Here is a 17,775-nt window from a genome sequence, read left to right on the forward strand (position 1 = left end):
GGCTCCAGGCTCTGAGCTGTCAGCACAGAGCCTAACATGGGGCTAGAACTCAGAAACCGTGAGATCACGACCTGAGCCGAAGTCGGAGGCTTAACCAACTGAGCCACCAAGATGCCCTAGGGGGCCCTTTTTATAAGCTTAAACAATTCTGGGAGGGTCTCTTTAGGAAAGATACAAAATTAGGTTTAAAAACAAGCATTTCTTTAGACCGAGAAAGTACAACAGTCTCAAAAACAAAAACAATACTGTGGATATCACAAAATCTAGACAAATAGTACAATGTGTTTTATTAACTGGCAGACACATCTCTTAAGATAACAGTTTCTTCCCCTGACGGTTTTGGCCACATACTCTGATGGCTTTTTAAAATATAAGACAATGACTTTGTAATATCACTTTCCATTATCAACAAAAGGAAGATAATGTAGTCTTTCCTCTGCCAAGTAATCACACATTTTTATTCTGGGAAGTGTAAGGAGGTTCCTGTGGCTTCAGAAGTCATGACTGAGGGGACATGGTAATTTTTTAGAACTGTCCTCCAATCTGGGAAAACACTGATCCAGTTGTTTCCATCTCTGAACTGAATCATTTTAGGGCATTTCAGATTTCCCTTCTCATCAGGTATATCCCTTGTCAATGTTGCTATTGCCCTGACAAATCAGAAGAAACACCTTTGACCCCTGTGTCTGATTCACTTCTCTTCGTTAACTGAATGATCAAGCTACCTGAAAATCTGTTTACTGTTCCTTTTTGGAATTTAGTTTTCCCTCTGAAAGAAGTGCTGCTTTCCTGCTTTCAGTATGACCTGAAAACATTTTGTTACCGTTTTCCTGTCCATGTCAGAATGATTCCTTCATTTGACTTTAACACTTTTGTGTTGTATTCCATTTTTAACTATTTTTTCCCTCCTAAATCTTTAACGAATAAAATTACTGATTACAAAAGAAGATACTCATCACCCACATCCAATTTAGGAGTCTGTAATCTCTCGCTTGTTTTATTGAGATGTTCTAAACCATCTCTCTCTAAATTGCAGTTTAAGTGGCATATTCAAGCTTTATCGGGATTTGGAATAAACTTTTTTCCCCCTGGTTTCTGCTAGGGTTTCTCTTCTGGCCATGGAGATTTTATTTTAATCCTTATACTGTTGGCATATCCGTGTTTTAAGACCTGAAAGCTTTTTTATGGGCAGAACATTTCGTTGCACTCAGACTCTTCAATGCAGATTTCAGGCTGGCATCTGTTGTTGTTTTTTTTAAATTTTTAAAAATGTTTATTTATTTCTGAGATGGAGAGAGCAGGGGAGGGGCAGAGAAGTGGGGACAGAGGATCCAAAGCGGGCTCTGTGCTGATAGCAGAGAACCACGAACTGTAAGATCATGAGCTGAGCTGAAGTCAGACGCTTAACCAACTGAGCCACCCACGTGCGCCAGGGCTGGCATCTATTTTTAAAGGCCAGCCTGAACAAAACCACATCACTAACTGTTCCTCCCTAGGGGAGACAGGGTTCAGGAGGCCAGGATGTCTATGACAGCACAAGGAAGGCCAGGACAGAGGCCACAGCAGGACTCATCAAACCTAGCTGAACAGGGAGTTGAAGGAGTGATTCCCAGCTGGGGTGCGGAGCTCTGTCGTGGGGGACAGAGAGAGAGGAGTGACATGGAAAGGGCCTTCTGGGCCGAGGAAGGCGGAGCCAGAGGGTCCCACCTGCTCTCTGAGATGATCTTTGGATGCACAGATCCAGTGCTGGAAGCACACTGGCCAAATCAGCCATGCTGGTACACTGGTCCAACACAAGGTACAGAGCACCAGGCTTCACTTTCCTACACGGGCTTCTGATGTTGTCCACTGTTCAGACTTTCCAGAGGCGCTGCTGTCTAGCATCCCCTGAACATCCCAGTCCGGGACACAGGGCCACACCAGCTCCTGTGATTCCCGAGGCCGCTGGGAGGCAGCCTAAGGCCTGAAAGGAACACAGTTTTCTTAGAAATGGTACAGTCTCGGGGCACCTGCGTGGCTCAGTCGGTTACGCCTCTGACTTTGGTTCAGTTCATGATCTCAAGGTTTGGGAGTTCAAGCCCCACATCAGGCTCTGCCAGCATAGAGCCTGCTTCAGACCCTCTGTTACCCTCTTTGCCCCTTCCATGCTCGAGCATGCACGCACGCTCTCTCTGTCTCAAAATAAGTAAACATAAAAATAAAAAGGAATGGGTACAGTCTCTTCCATATTAGGAGGGATGGGCCAGGAAAGAGTGGCAGAGGAGGTGTGTGGGAAGGGCATCTCACGGGACTGTATTCGCTGCTAATGTTTAAAATGAGGATGTTTCACATTAAGTTCTGTTGATACTTGTAAGATGTGGCAACACTGGGCCTGCAGTCTGATATGCCAGCAACGGGCCGCCTGGAAGCATAGACACTGGTCCAGCCCTGAGCCTGCCCCAGGGCCGCGCTGGCAGGGCCCACACAGGCTTGCAGCACGAGAGGCCGCGCACAACACCCGTAGGGGGAAGGCCCAGTGCACTTTCCCTGGGTCTCACTTGCCACACAACTCCTGGAGCTGCCTGCCCACCATTAGCGGTGCTGCCCAGATGGACAAAGGGGCATCCTGGCTGGCTGGCGGGAACAGCCCACACTGGTAATTAGGCAAAGCCTCCGTCCGCAGCTCCAGGGCACCACCAAGCAAGAAAGGTGGGCGGAAAGCTGGAGGGATGGGGGCTGAGGCCGGCAGCAGCTCGGGGGGACCTCTGATCTCGCTAAAAGGGCAAATCTGGGTGGAAGGAAAGAGGCAAAAGAAAACGTGTGCTTCTGTCACTTGGCCCCTCTGACGTACTGGGGGAAACTGAGGCAGACGCAGAGGACCAGGAGATGTCGCTGACTTTCAGCTGTGAAATCTCACTCCAGGAGGCTGCACACGCCTGAGCTAAGCCCCGGGAAGCTCACGGGCACCGCGTCCGGGCAGAGCCCACGGCCAGACGAAGGCTGGCCGCCTGGGGTTGGCCCAAGTCACCGACTAGCCTCCCAACGCCAGCCGGTTTGCCTCCTTCCCCCGCCCTAGGCCCATCTTCACCGCGCGCCCACCCGCCCGGAGGCCCCATCCCCACCTCTCGCCCCCGGGCCCCCGCTTCGCCTCCCAGACCCGACTCCCCGCCCTACCCTTGCGCCCCCGCCCCGGCCCGGCCCCCGCCGCAGGGGCGCCCTCCCCGCCCGGCCCCACGGCCGCGTCTACAGGCCCGGCCGCCGCGCGCCTCTCACCCGTGAGGCCGCCGCCCTTGCCGTGGCCGCGGCGCCGCTGCAGCACGAAGAAGGGGTTGGCCCGCTCCGTCACCCAAAGCGCGTTGGCCACCAGCACCTCCTCCGGGCCCAGCCACATCGTGGGGCCGCTCGCACCGGGCCGAGGCCGGCCAGGCGGAAGCGCCGCCGCCGTCGCCGCCGCCGCGCCGGAGCCGAGCGGGCGGGGCGGGGCGGGGCGGGCGGGCCGGGAGGGCGGCGCCCCCTGGCGGGCGCGCGGACCAGCAAACGCCGGCTCCGGGCCCGCCGGGCGCGCGCGGCTCCCCGGGCCCCGCCCGCCCTCCGCCCGCGTGGACCCCACCCCCCGCCCCCCGCCTCTCCCCGTTCTCCGCCCCTCGCCGCTGGCCGGCCTGGCCCGGCTGTGTCCGCCTCCCTCTCGCTCAAGTACCGGCGCCCAGCCCCGGGGCCACGGGCTTCTGCCAGAATGTCCGAATGCACAGGCCAGAGAAACTGGTCGTGCCGAGAGCGGGGCCCCTGGCTTCTGTGAAATCCTGTCCAGGGTTTGGGGGCGAGGATGGGAGAATGTAAAGAAATAGCATTTGCGAATACACGTCCGGCTGATTGCGCTGTGCACCCCAGGGCATAACTTTGCAAAGGGAGTCTGGAAGGGGTTAGACGATTGTCACCATTTTCAGAATTCGGACCCTGGGACCCAAGACTAGGAAAACCTCCGGGAGCTGAGGATGGGTTGTCAGGGAGCCCCGAAGCTGGCAGGGTCGATAGAGATACGTGCAGTCCCCACACCTGAGACATAGGGACACTGGGGCTTGGTGGTCTAGGGGCAGCGGACAGGGCTGGCCCTGGGACATTGGTGGGTTTCTGCATATGCATGGACAGCCGCCCGCTGGGTAGGGGATGTGGACCCCTGCTTTCCCAGTGCTAGCCTGTAGGGGTCCACCCCCTCACAAACACCGACCCTTTTGAGTGAAAGAGGGAGCTGTGAATTATGTCTGGGGCAATCCAGAATGTCCAGGGCCACTTCGGTTGCAGGATCATGCTGCTGGCCTGGGCCCTCCAGGAACCCGCAGGAGGATAAACCGATCCGGGCACTTTGGGATCACCTCGGGAGGCTTAAGCTGGTTGCCAATTGGGTTCCTGTCACCAGCATTCAAGAATCTAATATGATAGAAGGAAGTAAAATAGGCAGTTTCATGGTTGACAGCCAGAATGATCAAAAGTCTTCTGAAATATTGCCTGATATCTCATGAAGGTGCAGAGGCCATTTTTCTTTAAGACCTTGGAAGCTTGAACTGATAATGTGCTCTCAGGGGAGTAATCTACCCTCAGGAATTTGGAGTACTTGTTAACATCCTAGGAGGAGGTAAAGGGTTATTTTGTTCCTTCATGCCAGTGGTTCTCAAGCATAAGCATGTATTAGAATCACCTGCAAGGGTTGTTAAAACACAGATTGGTGGGCCCCACCTCAGAGCGTTTGCATTCCTTTCCTTTTTTTTTTTTTAATGTTTATTTATTTTTGAGATACAGAGGCAGAGCGTGAGCGGGGGAGGAGCAGAGAGAGAGGGAAACACAGAATTTGAAGCAGGCTCTGGGTTCTGAGCTGTCAGCACAGACCCCAATGCGGGGGCTTGAACTCATAAACTGTGAGATCATGATCTGAGCGAAGTCCAACGCTTAACTGACCGAGCCACCGAGGTGCCCCAAAAGTCACCCTTTTAAAGTGCACAGTTCAGTATTAGTACATTCACAAAGCTGTGCAATCATGACCACTAACTCCAGAACATTTCCATCACTCCAGAAAGAAACTTCTTGTGTATTAGCAATCATTCCTCATTCCCCTACCTCCTCCACCCCTGGCAACCACTAATCTATTTCTGTCCCTCTTGGTTTGCCCATTGTGGACATTTCATATAAATGAACTCATACACTATGTGGCCTTTGTGTCTTGCTTCTTTCCCTTACTGTAGTGTGTTCAAGGTTCACACTGTAGCATGTGTCTGTACTTCACCCCTTTTTATGGACAAATAATATTCCATTGTTTAAACATGCCCCATTTTCCTTCTCTACTCATCAGGTGGACATTCGGGTTGTCTCCCCTTTTTGGCTCTTTTTAAATATATTTTTAAAATATTTATTTATTTTTGAGAGCGAGAGAGAACATGAGCAGGGGAGGAGCAGAGAGAGAGGCAAACACAGAAGCTGAAGCTGAGCTGCCAGCACAGACCCCGACACGGGGCTCGACCTCACAAACTGTGAGATCATGACCTGAGCCGAAGTCGGACGCTTGACCGACTAAGCCACCCAGGCGCCCCTCCCCTTTTTGGCTCTTAAGAATGCTGCTGTGAACATCTGTGTACAAGCTTTTGTGTGAAGAGGTTTTTGGTTCTCTTGGACATGTTTCTGGAGTGGACTTGTTGGGTCCTATGGGAAACCTATGTTGAACTTTCTGAGGAACCACCACACTGTTCTCCAAAACTGCTGCCCCACCTCACATTCCCACCAGCAATGTGTGGAGGTTTCAATTTCACCACATCTGGTCAACATTTGTTATTGTCTTTTTAAACATTTATTAATTTTTTTTAATGTTTTATTTATTTCTAGGAGAGAGAGAGAGACAGCGTGAGCAGGGGAGGGTCAGAGAGAGAGGGAGTCACAGACTGAAACAGGCTCCAGGCTCTGAGCTGGCAGTCAGCACAGAGCCCGACGCGGGGCCCGAACCCACGAACCGCGAGATCATGACCTAAGCGAAAGTCGGACGCTTAACCGACTAAGCTACCCAGGAGCCCCAACATTTATTAATTTTTTTAATGTTTATTTATTTTTGAGACAGAGACAGAGTGTGAGTGGGGGAGGGGCAGAGACAGAGGGAGACACAGAATCCAAAGCAGGCTCCAGGTTGTCAGCACAGAGCCCAACATGGGGCTTGAACTCATGAACTGTGAGATCATGACTGAGCCAAAGTCGGATGCTTAACCGACTGAGCTCCCCAGGTGCCCTTGTTATGGTCTTTTTATGACAGCCACCCTCATGGATATGAAGTAGTACCTCCTGTGGCTTGGATCTGCATTCCCCCAATGACTTAGGTTGTTGAGCATCTTTGCATATGCTTGATGGTCATTTGAGCATCTTTGTTGGAGAAATGTCGATTCATATCCTTTACCCATTTTAATTTTTACTTTTTTAAAGTTTAACCATTTATTCTGAGAGAGAGAGAAAGAAAGAAAGAGAGAGCAGGGGAGGGGAAGAAAGAGAGGAAGAGAGAGAATCCCTAGCAGGCTCTGTGTGGTCAGCCTGGAGCCCGATGTGGGGCTTGATTCCAACTGTGAACTCATGACCTGAGCCAAAATCAAGAGTCAGATGTTCAACTGACTGAGCTACCCAGGTGCCCCTTGTTTGCCCATTTTTAAATTGGGTTGTCTTTTTATTGTTGAATTTGTAAGAGCTATTTACATAGACTATATACCAGACTGTTACTGGCTAATGACATTAAGCTTACTTCTTACATTGCTTAGAATCTAATCTCCACATGTTAGCCCTGTGAGGCATTTAATGATCCCTTTGTTAGAGACAATAGGACTGAAATCCAAATAGAAGAAATTATTTGCCCAGTTCCTACTAATAGGAAGTGGCAGAGACGGTACTGATGTCCAGACCTTTTTGATACCAACTCTTTTCTACCCATAGTGGACATTTGCTGCTTTTGTCCCAACATCCACTTCTTCCTGTGCAGCACCCTGACTTTGCGGAGACCACACCTTAGAACTCTCAGCTCCCGTCTTTCAGGGGAAGCCACTGCACTCCGGGGCTGCACAACAGGAGCCCGTGCTGGCCTTGGCTGTGGGCGCATACTATCTGCGACACACCGGTTGGTTCAGTGATGGCCGTGGGCCTCCAACCAAGCCAGTCAGGCTCAAAGAGATCCCATTCTGCTCTGGATTACCTCCTGAAGAGGCAGGCCAGCTCTTGCACTGATGGGGCTCCCACCACCCTGAGCCCAAGCCTGCGGTCTCCCTGCAGGAAGCAGGCTAGCAAATGAGAACTGGTGTCCGTGGCTGAGAGTCAGACCATGCCACAAGGTTACCACTGGCATGTTAGCTCTGCTAAGTTCCCCTTTTGCTTGAGCCAGTTTTGGCTGGGGTTTCTGCGACTTCAGCCAAGAGGGTCCCTCACTGATACAGGTTCCAACAACAGCACTCCATGCAGGCACAGCAGCTTTTTCAGTAGGTTTTTATTGAAATGGTTATATTAGCAAATCCCACACATACAGGTATACACTATCGGCATATAGGTATATACCATACCATGTCACTACTTAATTATACTTACATTAACCATATGGACCTAGGCCATTGTGCTGCCCAGGACATTTCAAAGGGCTTATAAGATCTGATTGCCAAGAAATCAGCTCACATTCTACTTGCAGGTAATCTGTGTTCTAGACAAGGTAACTCCCCCTACAGTGAGCCCCCAAATTAAGCAAATGATCAATTTTGCTTTTGGGCTATTTGATGTGTTCTTTCTGGCACAAGCTATCCATTGGTGAATTAAAATTCGAGTGCATAGTTTCCCTTTCATCCCTCAAGGTGGAAGGTAAGTCATTTGCCACATTTAGGTATATCCCATGCCCTCCCACCCCAAATTACCTGTGCTACAGTTAGAAAAATAGTTTTGTATGCCATCCTCTGAGATGTTGTGCATAGTTAGCAGGAACCCAGGATAAGAGGAGCTCTGTGAATGACCCAAATATGAAGGGGGTAACTTTAATATTTTATATGAGTACAAAAGCTACTGAGGGTCAAAAACAATTGTGACATCCGTAGCCTTCGGTTTGGACCAACTCCTTCGCTTGTGCAGGAACAAGACTATTCTAGTAGGTGACGCTGTTCCCCAGACCCCAAATAGCATTTTGTAGCTTGGAGCCTTTTCTTATTTCTGTGATCACACCGGTCAGGTCTTCTCAGGCAGGGACACGACCACTTGGGAGCTTTCGACTCAGCTTTAGATTCTGGCCGGAAGCACCAGCCAAGGGCACCCCTCCTCCAGCGGGCTCAGCAAGCCAGGGGGATGTAGGACACAGCGCCCTCTCTAGGGTGGCATGCGTCATTTCAGGCTGGGCACCCAGGAAACGTGCTGGGGACACAGACACTGGCCACAGCTAGTTGACTTAGTCCACCAAGCATGCTGGCAGTCGGCAGGCAGTTAACCTGCTTAGCAACAGCTTACTTGAGTGAAGGTAAAGAAGTGGCCTGGATATTAGTGTCTCCTTACCCCGACCCCGACCTTTCGTTTTTACCACCATCTCGGCTCAGTACCTACCAGTCACTAAAATTAGAATAGTCCTTTAGTATCACACAGCATAAATATACTTGGACTTAATTGTGGATGAAGGGTAATTCTGAAAACAAGTCAGGATCCACTTTGTGCTGGGTTAAATTTGTAAAAATATACCTCAGAACGATCATCTGGGGCTTTCAACAGTTGCCAGGAGTCCTAAAGACAGCTGGAGAGTGAGAGTGATTGTGGAGGGGGTAAGGAGCTGGCAAAGGCCAGCCAGGGCTGCCAGATGACCGACCGACGTGCCAGATGACCTTTCCTGCACATGTGCCCACCCAAGTGGATGACAGTGGACTGGTGGGAAATGAGCCATTTCAGGCCAGCATTTGTCTGGGCCGGGGTTCCTCGAGGCTATGTCCCAGGAGATTCAGAGAAAAGGGTGCTAATGACTTCCTCCAGCTCTCAGCTTTTCCACCAAAGGAGAATATGTGTGGTTTATAAAGGCGCTTCTGCTGATTCTCGACACAACCCTTGGCTTGAGCACTGGGGCTCAGGCAGCTGTCTCTGGGCCCCTGGCCACGCTCCCTGGGCCTGCTGTTTCAGAGAAACTCATTCCTTTCAGGCTGCCAGGCCGGGTCGGTGCCACCTCGAACCTCCGTCTTTCGTGGTATATGCATGTAGAAGATTCAGCAGGAGGAACTAGGAAAGCCCAGGACGAAGGTCAGAGGGATTCCAGCAGCACTGAATCCTTCTGAAAGTATAATACTCAAATATTAAGTTTGCATGAAATTCAAAGTTTTGAAAAATTGTTTTTGTCACAAAGTATCTTCCTTCTCCCCCAAGTCAGAGTGAAGAAAACAGAAAAAACAAAAAACAAAAAAACGATGGCTTGAGCTAGAGTGAACTTTGAAGGGATAAATCCCAGGCAAGTCCTAGGTCGTGGGCTGGGGGCCCCCATGGGGCCTTGTTAGACCATGAGAGCCAAGTCTCGGATGTAGACATGTTGTCCTTCTAAGCGGCTGAGGCTGCCGGCACCCCTTCCCCTCCACAGTCACTGGAGGCCGGCTGGTGGGACACAGCTCCAAGATCACAGGGGACTGCTATCATCTCATGCCTACTAAGGGCCCCCTGGGCTCTCGTCGTCAAGGCTCAGTCAGTTGGGATCTTTCAGGATACTCCTAAGAAAGACAGCAACCTTCCTGACTCCACCAGCACCCCAGTGGAGCCCTAGAGAGGGGGCGCGGAAGAGGCCAGCTAGTTAGGGTCTCAGTCTCAGAGCGGGGGTGGGGAGGAGGGGAGACCTTTCCCCCTTCTGCCATGCTTGGCTCTTCTTGCTGCTTTGCAGGACAGTAAGGAAAGCACAGTTCCATGCGGCCAACACAGGCACCTTACCTCTGTATCCTTTCTGGATTTCCTCTGATGTTACGAGACTTAAAACGTATTAGTTTCCCAGTTTTGCGAAGCATCCATGGATGTGATGTGAACATATACACTCATTTTTATCCTTTTCCCACTAGGCTTTGGAATGGTTTCTCAAGGAGGCCACAAGAAAAGGTACAAGTAGGTGCGCCTCCCTTGTGACAACCGCCCTTAGCAGGGAAGACACTTGAAGCTGTCGGTGCCCTAATGGTCACCCTGTGATAATGATCCTTTCCTCGGGCGTTGGGAGTGAGCGCTCAGTTTGACCACTCTAAACTGTTTCTGGGAGTGAGCGGTCACGCGAACACCTCCTTTCTTGAAGATGGAAGTCACACTCAGTGGTTTAAGTAAATTGGTTGCTGACAGGTGCTCCTTCTGCTCATCCCTTAAATGTCAGTGTCCCCAGCCTGGCTCTCATGTCATTGGGCAATTTCAGCCCCACTCTGGCTTCCACCATCATGTGAATGAAGGGAACACCAGGGCCGGCTGGACACCTTCTCTGGGGAGTCTAACTGCTCTAAGTGTGTGGGTATAGGGGGTGTAGGGAGGGAGCGAGAGAGGAGGAGAAAGAAGGAGAAGGGGAGAGGAGGGAGAGGTTTGAGGCATCTGAGGGACTGGGATTACATGGGGGCTACTTTGGTAGGTGTAGGTAAACTGCTCCTTTCAAACACAGCTTCCCAGGAATTCCGACCACCCTTTCCTCCCCTCAGGCTGCCTGACATCCAGAGCCACATCTCCAGGCCTCCCTCTAGAGGCAGGTGGAAAGTGTCCCCACAGCAGCTCCCCCTGGGTCCCACCAGCCCCCACCGGCCACCGAGACTGGCCATCTGGATATGCTCTTCATGCTGGTGGTACCTTCCTCTTCCACTTTTGGCGGGACCCCAGGCTCGGGCCCAACTTTGAAGCCCCGTGCTCTGCCTCAGCACCTGGGCCTTGCGGTGCCTCTCTGGTCCACACCCTCCCTGCTCCTGCCCTTTCCCTGAGATGTGGGCCCTCCCCACAGCCCCGGGAGCGAGACCCACTCCCTTGCCAGTCTCTTGCTCCTCCTCCCTCCTCCTGCATTCCCGTCCCGCCACCTCACCAGGGCTGCCTGGTGCCCCTCCTTCCACACCCTGGGAAACCCCTCTGTCCGTGACTCGCCCTCATTGCGTTTGGCCTCACAGCGCAGTTGGCCAGTATTCTGGAACAGCCTAGGTCTTCATGATTACAGGAGCCCCCTCAACTCGGAGTGGGGCACATCGTAAGAATGGAATAAAAGTCTCGTGACGAAACTAGCCTCGTAATCCCACCCTTTTCCTTCTACCTTCACTTCCTGGAAACCAGTGTTTTGTTCCATGACATTTAGGAGCAGCAACTGCTTGTCAAGGCCACCTGACATTACCACCACCTCCTTGTGTGCCTACAGCAGAGCCACAGCCTCAGTCATGAAGGTTAATGGGGAGATCACGGAAAGAACTGGGTGTGAGGGGTAATACAAATACGAGAAGAGTTCATAAAGCCCGTAGGAAGTATCCGCTCTGTCAAATTCAGTAACCTTATTTTGTTTAAACCCTAGCGACGGCGTGTTTTGGAAGCGGGGCTGCTGGGTGCAGCAGGCCGGCTGGCAGTACAGGCGTGGCCTCAAGTCCAAATGGGTGTTCAGAAAGTGCCCCTTGGAAGTTCCTCTGAGCCAGGCCTGGGGAGTGTGGCTGGGGAATGGAGTCTTCCTTCAAAAGCCAGGCTCCTTAGACTAGGTGAGGTGTCGTCAGCCGCCTGGTAGTAGGGCTGGTCTTCCCCTGAGGGGCCGAGGCCGGGGGCCCTGCGCTGGCACACTGCCCACCCACCAGGGGTGACGCCATGCCCGGCCTTCCTGTTGTTTCCTGGCCCGGGGCCTCTTCCCTCTCCCTGACAGATCAGCTATGGGCAGTTCCTCACTTCGCACATTCAACATAACCAAATCGTAAGTGTCTGCATTTTAACTGCAGCGGCCCAATTCCTAGCTGACCAGGTGATGGCTACGGCTCCCCCAGACCCCACTCCACAAGTCCTGCGGTGCATACTGAGAGGACTGAACCCGGCCTGGCCTGGGACTTGGGACACGAGGTGGAGGCCATGCCGGGAGGAAGAGGCGGGAGCCGGGCCTGCCCAGAGCAGCCCGCGGGAGGGATAGAGTGCTTGTGGTATAAGCAGCTGGTTCCTCCAACCCTTCTGTTCTTCAAATAGTAACCCTCCCCGCCCTACTCCCCCACAACAAAAACGATCAGAAGCTTCCTGGCTAATAACCACTGTGGCTGTAAGACTTGCAACAACTGAGATCCTCATATCTCGGAGAAGAGAGTCTCTCTGTAACCCCACCCAGGCCTGTATGGCCAACTGCTCCCAAACCTCAACTTCTCAGAGGCAGGGGTGTTGAGAAGGATGTTCTCACCCAGGGCCCCGCTCCGCTCTCTGGGGTCCCTGGCGTGGCCTCGCAGAGAAGTCTCCAGCACCACTGCCAGCAAAGAGGCTGTTATTTGGGACAAATATTGCTATTCCCGGAGGACACGGCCTCCACACAGAAGTTACTGTCCCTCCCGACAAAGGCAGGACGTTCTGTCGCTGAGCAGGAAAGTGGCCTCAATTTTTAGGGAAAAGATGTCGAGCCGGGACCCAGAGTACTATTCTGAGTGAATTCCCCTGCAAGAAATGCCTCCTTGGTTATTTGACAGGGAAGGCGTGTCCTAGATTTGCCAGAAATTCAAATGTGCTTTAATAGGTAGATTTTTTTTTAGGGGCCCGAGTTTTTAATTTCTTCTCAGGTCACTTCATTCCTTTCCATTAAAGGAATGTCTTGCGTGAAATTTAATGTCTACGCTTTTGTGAGACTGTACAAATGAGAAGCAAGTGCCCTGCTGGGGTCCCAGTTCTGGTGCAGGAAAACAAGGTCGTGGTGCGGACAACCCGGGCGGAACTGAGCCATCTTCCCTGTCGGATGAGCCAAAGCAAACACGAGCTTGGGTGTGTGCCTGGCACACTGAGTTCTAATCTCCTCGAGACTCACTCCCTCACCACGAAGCCAGCAGGGCAAGCCTGTCTTTCTGAACAGTGCTCTCTGGAAGCTGTTTATCAAAAATATTTTTATAGTACAAAGACAATTAAAAAAAAACCCCAAAACAAACAGAAGCCCTTGGGTAAAGGTAAAAAGAAAAAGCTGCTAAGACCTTAAAAGTCTCGCACTGTTCCAGCCTCAAATGATTATGGACAGAACGCCGCTGGTCACTCTGAGGTGAGGCTCCCAATGGCCGTCACTACCCTGGTTCTCTGAGGGGTTTTGCTCGGGGGTGCAACTGCATTTTGAGGCGTCCTAGCAACAAGTGACGAGAACAGACACTTAGAGGAGAAGCCAGATGCACAGGGAAAAATAACAAGTGTTCACCTAGAATTTCTGTTTTACGGAGTCAATAAAAATCACAGGGTGTCGGGGGTGGGGGTCACAGGTCTGAGTGGTTTGCTGCCAGATCTAAGCATATGGAGGCTGAAGTTTCCAATTCTCGTTAAGAAGGATCGAAGGACCTGAACACATTTACATCTCTGTATAGCTCCCATCCATAAGAGAAACAGGCTACTCTACAGTGTGTCCTTGAGCAAAAAGGAGGCGTCAATTTTGTTTTACAGATTTGCTTCTCGTGGTTCTGTGTTGGGATTACTTCAGACACATGCTTCTCGTGATGTTAACTCGACATCATCCCTAGGCGTGTGGGGCGAGCACGTGTGTCCCTGATGTCCGCCATGCTGGCCACCATGTCTTTTTCTAGAAGTCCCTGTGTCTTCTTCATGCCAAGGCTGGTGGGAGGCAACTGGGTCAGACCAGTAAGACTGAAGAAGGGTGCTCATCTTACATCTAACAGCAAGGAGGGGGCTTGATCTTCTCAGGAAAACACTCAGAGTTGTTCAGGGCTTCACACCCATTGGCCGCCATCCCAAGGTCACCCAGAGAAGACTGCCAGGCTGGCCTCGCGGGGTTGACCTCTGCTCACCCCTCAGCAGATACCAAGCAGACAAGTCTACAGGCCTCGGGGTCGGGGCATTCAGGGTTTCAGTGGTCACAAAAACACTCGGCCCCGTGTCATGCTCTCAGGAGGGAGGCTGGAGACAGCAATGGGCAAGACCGCCCCCTGCACCGTGGTGCGCTGGGTGGTGGTCAGTCTCTGGGGAGGGATGAAAGGCAAGCCTTTCTCTCAGGAACCTCTGGCAAGAGGCTCCTCAACAGAAAGTAGGATAAGAGACAGGAAGATAGAGAGCAGGCCACGTAGCGGCAACTTGTGCCCCACGTCAGTGAGAAGTGGCACCTGCAAGCTTAAGTATGCACTGTGAGTGGGGAGCACAAAAGGTATTTAAAAAACCCCGATGTCACCCTGACACAGAATATGCATGTAATTATTCAGAGACACATTTGCAATGCAACATTGACCCCTGGGCCCCTGCTCTTCTCTGGGAACAGCCAAGCTTGTTGGGGCCCATGTTCTCAGGCCAGCTTTGGGCGGGCGTTTAGTGCTCCGAGGTCACCTGGTCAACAACACTGTGGTCAAAGCTGCACCTTGGGGTACCTTGCAGTTTAACCCTGAGCCCCAACCTGTGCTTGGAAAGCCCTGCCATTCTTCCAAAATGGACGCTGACAGAAGAATACAAAATAAGAAAGGTGATCAGAAATCAAATCACAAAAGAGGTGACCCCCCAGAGCCCATTTAGAAAAATCAGGTTTTGTTCTCATCATACATGTCCAAAGAGGGCTCGATTGTGGAGAATTCACTTTCATACACCAGGCTCCGAGGAGACAAGGAGTTTCGATGAAAGAAGTGACCACCTAGAAAAAGAACAGGAAACACAGACTTAATAGGTCATCAGCCCTCCACTTCCCACATAGCTTGGAGAAAAGTAGACGATTATCTTCAAAGCATCACATTTTCTCAAGGATCTCCATTTGGGGCTCTTACCATGAGAGAAATGGAAAGGATTCGGCAACCCTCAGCTTGAGCACATTAGAAACATGTAAATCCCAACGTTTGTGTCCCTACAAGATTAACTACTGGAACTTTTCTTTATTAAAAAAAATTTTTTTAATGTTTATTTATTTCTGAGAGAGAAAGAGACAGCGTGAGCAGGGGAGGGTCAGAGAGAGAGACACACACAGAATCTGGAACAGGCTCCAGGCTCTGAGCTAGGTGTCAGCACAGAGCCCGACGCGGGGTTCAAACCCACAAACTGTGAGATCATGACCTGAGCCGAAGTCAGTCACCCAACCAACTGAGCCACCCAGGCGCCCCTACTGGAGCTTTTGAAAGCAAAACTGCCTGGTGTTCTTGAGAACACCACAGCTAAAAATATGGTTTCTGTTCTGCCCAGGGCCTCACATCAGGCCAGAGGCCTCCCTCTGTACCTTCTACCTGTTCTGGGTGGAGCTTGGTGTGTGTGTGTGTGTGTGTGTGTGTGTGTACACGCACGCGCACATCACACAACAGCTCCTTCTACAGCTGGATAAACTGGGGGTTGTGGCTTTAAGGCACTGCTAAAGCATTAAAAAGTTTTAATTTATATTAGAGTTATACCCTCCCATGGCTTAGACAGCTAATTCCACACGTGTTACTGAGGCCCATAATCTCTGGTGCCCCTCTCTCAGAGACAGCCACTGTAACCAGATTCTTGTGGCATTTACCTCCATGTGTCTGAACAACATGCCTGAGCTGGTCCTTCCTAATTTTTTTTTCTCAGCGGTAGACTTTATCTGCTGAGCCTCCACTATGGAGGATGAGGATTTCCACCCTCTCCTCCTCTCTACCACATCTGCCCCTACTTTCCATTCCCCAGTATAATGATATTTTGATAAAAAAATTCAGCATGTACACTGTTTGACTATTTCCGGGTTCAGAACGAAGCCATGCTTACATTTCCTCTTCTGAACAACTGATTTGTTTGCACAGCTTTCCTGAGGTTTACGTGACATACGACAAAATGCATGTATTTCAAGTGCACAGTTTGCACACACCCATGAAACCATGGCCAGATTCTAGAGGGTGACATCTCTGTCACCCCCCAAAAGTTCCCTGGTGTCTGTGCGGATTCTTCTCCTTTTCCTGCCCTACCTCTCTCCTCAGGTAAACACAGATTAAGCTGCATCTTTCCAGAACTATATATAAGTGGAATCGTATCATTATTTATTGGCTCTAATAACTAACGCTGTTATGGGGACGCATGGATGGCTCAGTCAGTTGAGCCTCTGACTCTTGATTTCAGCTCAGGTCATGATCTCATGGTTCATGAGATTGAGTCCCAAGTCCGGTTCTGAGCTGGGGGTGAAGCCTGCTTGGGATGCTCTCTTTCTGTCCCTCCCTGGCTCATGCTGTCTCTCATGAAAACAAACAAACAAAGCTGCTATGAACATCTGTGTGCAAGTCTAAGTGAGGACACTTAGTGAGGACACTTCCTTTCTCCTGGGTAGATAGCCAGGACGGGAGTACTTGTGTGGCTGTATGCTTACTCTTCTAAAATGCTCATACCGTTGAATGTTCCCCCCACAGGAAACGACAGCTCCAGGTCCTCCGCATCCTCACCAGGACTGAAGATGGTCAATCTTTTACACTTTGGCCATTCAAGTAGGAGCATGGGAGCATCTCCTTGTACTCCTAATTTGTGTTTCCCTGAAACTGGGCATCCTCTCATGCACTAATACTATTAGCCAGCTGTGTATCTTCTTTAGTGAAGTGTTTTGCTAAGATCTCTGGCCCATTTTAAAAATTGAGTTGTTTCCATATTATTGAACTGTAAAAATTTTATTTTTTTAACTTTAAATTTTTTTTTTTTTTATTTGAGAGAGACAGAGTGGGGAAGAGGGGCAGAGAGGGATTAAGAAAGGATCCCAAGGAGGCTCCACACGCAGTGAGGAGCCCAATGCAGGACTGGATCCCAAGACTCTGGGATCATGTCTTGAGCGGAAATCAAAAGTCAGACGCTCGACTGATTGAGCCACCCAGGTACCCTGATTTCAATCTTTTCAAATTTATCGAGTCTGTTTTGTGGCTTGACATGTGATCAATCCTGAAGAATGTCCCATCTGCACTTAAAAAGAATGTGTATCCGCTCTGTTGGGATGGGATGTTCTCTATATATCCGCTAAGTACATCTGGTCTGATGTGTTGTTCAAAGCCACTGTTTCCTTCTTGATTTTTCTGTCTGGATGTAATTATATGAATCTCTAGGTCTAAAGTGAGTCTCTTGTAGGCAGCATATAGATGGATCTCATTTTTTATCCATTCAGTCACCCTACACCTTTTGAGTGGGACTTTAGTCCATTTATATTTAAAGCAATTGCTGATAGGTAACTACTTATTGCCATTTTGCAATTGTTTCCTAGTTCTTTTTGTAATTTTTCTCTTTTCCTTTCTTCTTCTTCTTTTACTTTCCTCCCTTGTGAATTGACGACTTTCCTTAATGTTATGTTTGGAATCCTTTCTCTATTTTTTGTATAACAGTTATGAGTTTTTGGTTTATGATTACCATGACGTTCCTATATAATATCCTATATATAATAGTCTATATTGACAGTGACTTATGTTAGAACACATTCTAGAAGCACTACATGTTTCCCTTCCACTCCACATTTGATATACATGATGTCACATTTTATACATCTTTCTATTCTGTGTGTCTCTTAAATAATTTTTGGAGATACAATTGATTATATTACTTCCGTCTTTGATCTTCATACTAGCATTATAAGAGACTGACCTACTACTTTTACTATAGGTTTGCTTTTACCAGTGAACTCTTTTTCCTTTCATATTTTCTTCTAATTCTGGCTTTTTCTTTTCTGCTTAAAAAAAA

At 50.1% G+C, this 17,775-nt stretch overlaps 2 protein-coding genes across 6 annotated transcripts in view; both read right to left on the minus strand.

Annotated features, from left to right (window-relative positions):
* The window catches only part of TBC1D9B (TBC1 domain family member 9B), a 47,633-nt gene extending 44,182 nt beyond the window's left edge, over nt 1–3,451 (minus strand). Inside the window, exon 1 of one of the 4 annotated variants that reach the window (XM_039252826.1) lies at nt 3,253–3,450. In XM_039252826.1, coding sequence (XP_039108757.1) covers nt 3,253–3,370 — 118 coding nt within the window. In that variant the 5' untranslated portion in view covers nt 3,371–3,450. Of the gene's footprint in view, nt 1–3,252 lie in introns of all 4 variants that reach the window. The other 3 variants (XM_039252824.1, XM_039252825.1, XM_039252827.1) reach the window with 3 other exon arrangements.
* Nucleotides 3,452–13,115: 9,664 nt separating this feature from the next.
* The window catches only part of RNF130 (ring finger protein 130), a 137,291-nt gene continuing 132,631 nt past the window's right edge, over nt 13,116–17,775 (minus strand). Inside the window, exon 8 of one of the 2 annotated variants that reach the window (XM_039252798.1) lies at nt 13,116–14,761. In XM_039252798.1, coding sequence (XP_039108729.1) covers nt 14,652–14,761 — 110 coding nt within the window. In that variant the 3' untranslated portion in view covers nt 13,116–14,651. The remainder of the gene's footprint in view (nt 14,762–17,775) is intronic. The other variant, XM_039252796.1, reaches the window with a different exon arrangement.

Source organism: Hyaena hyaena, unplaced genomic scaffold (genome assembly GCF_003009895.1).
Source record: "Hyaena hyaena isolate Hyena2069 unplaced genomic scaffold, ASM300989v1 scaffold_428, whole genome shotgun sequence".
NCBI lineage: Eukaryota > Metazoa > Chordata > Mammalia > Carnivora > Hyaenidae > Hyaena > Hyaena hyaena.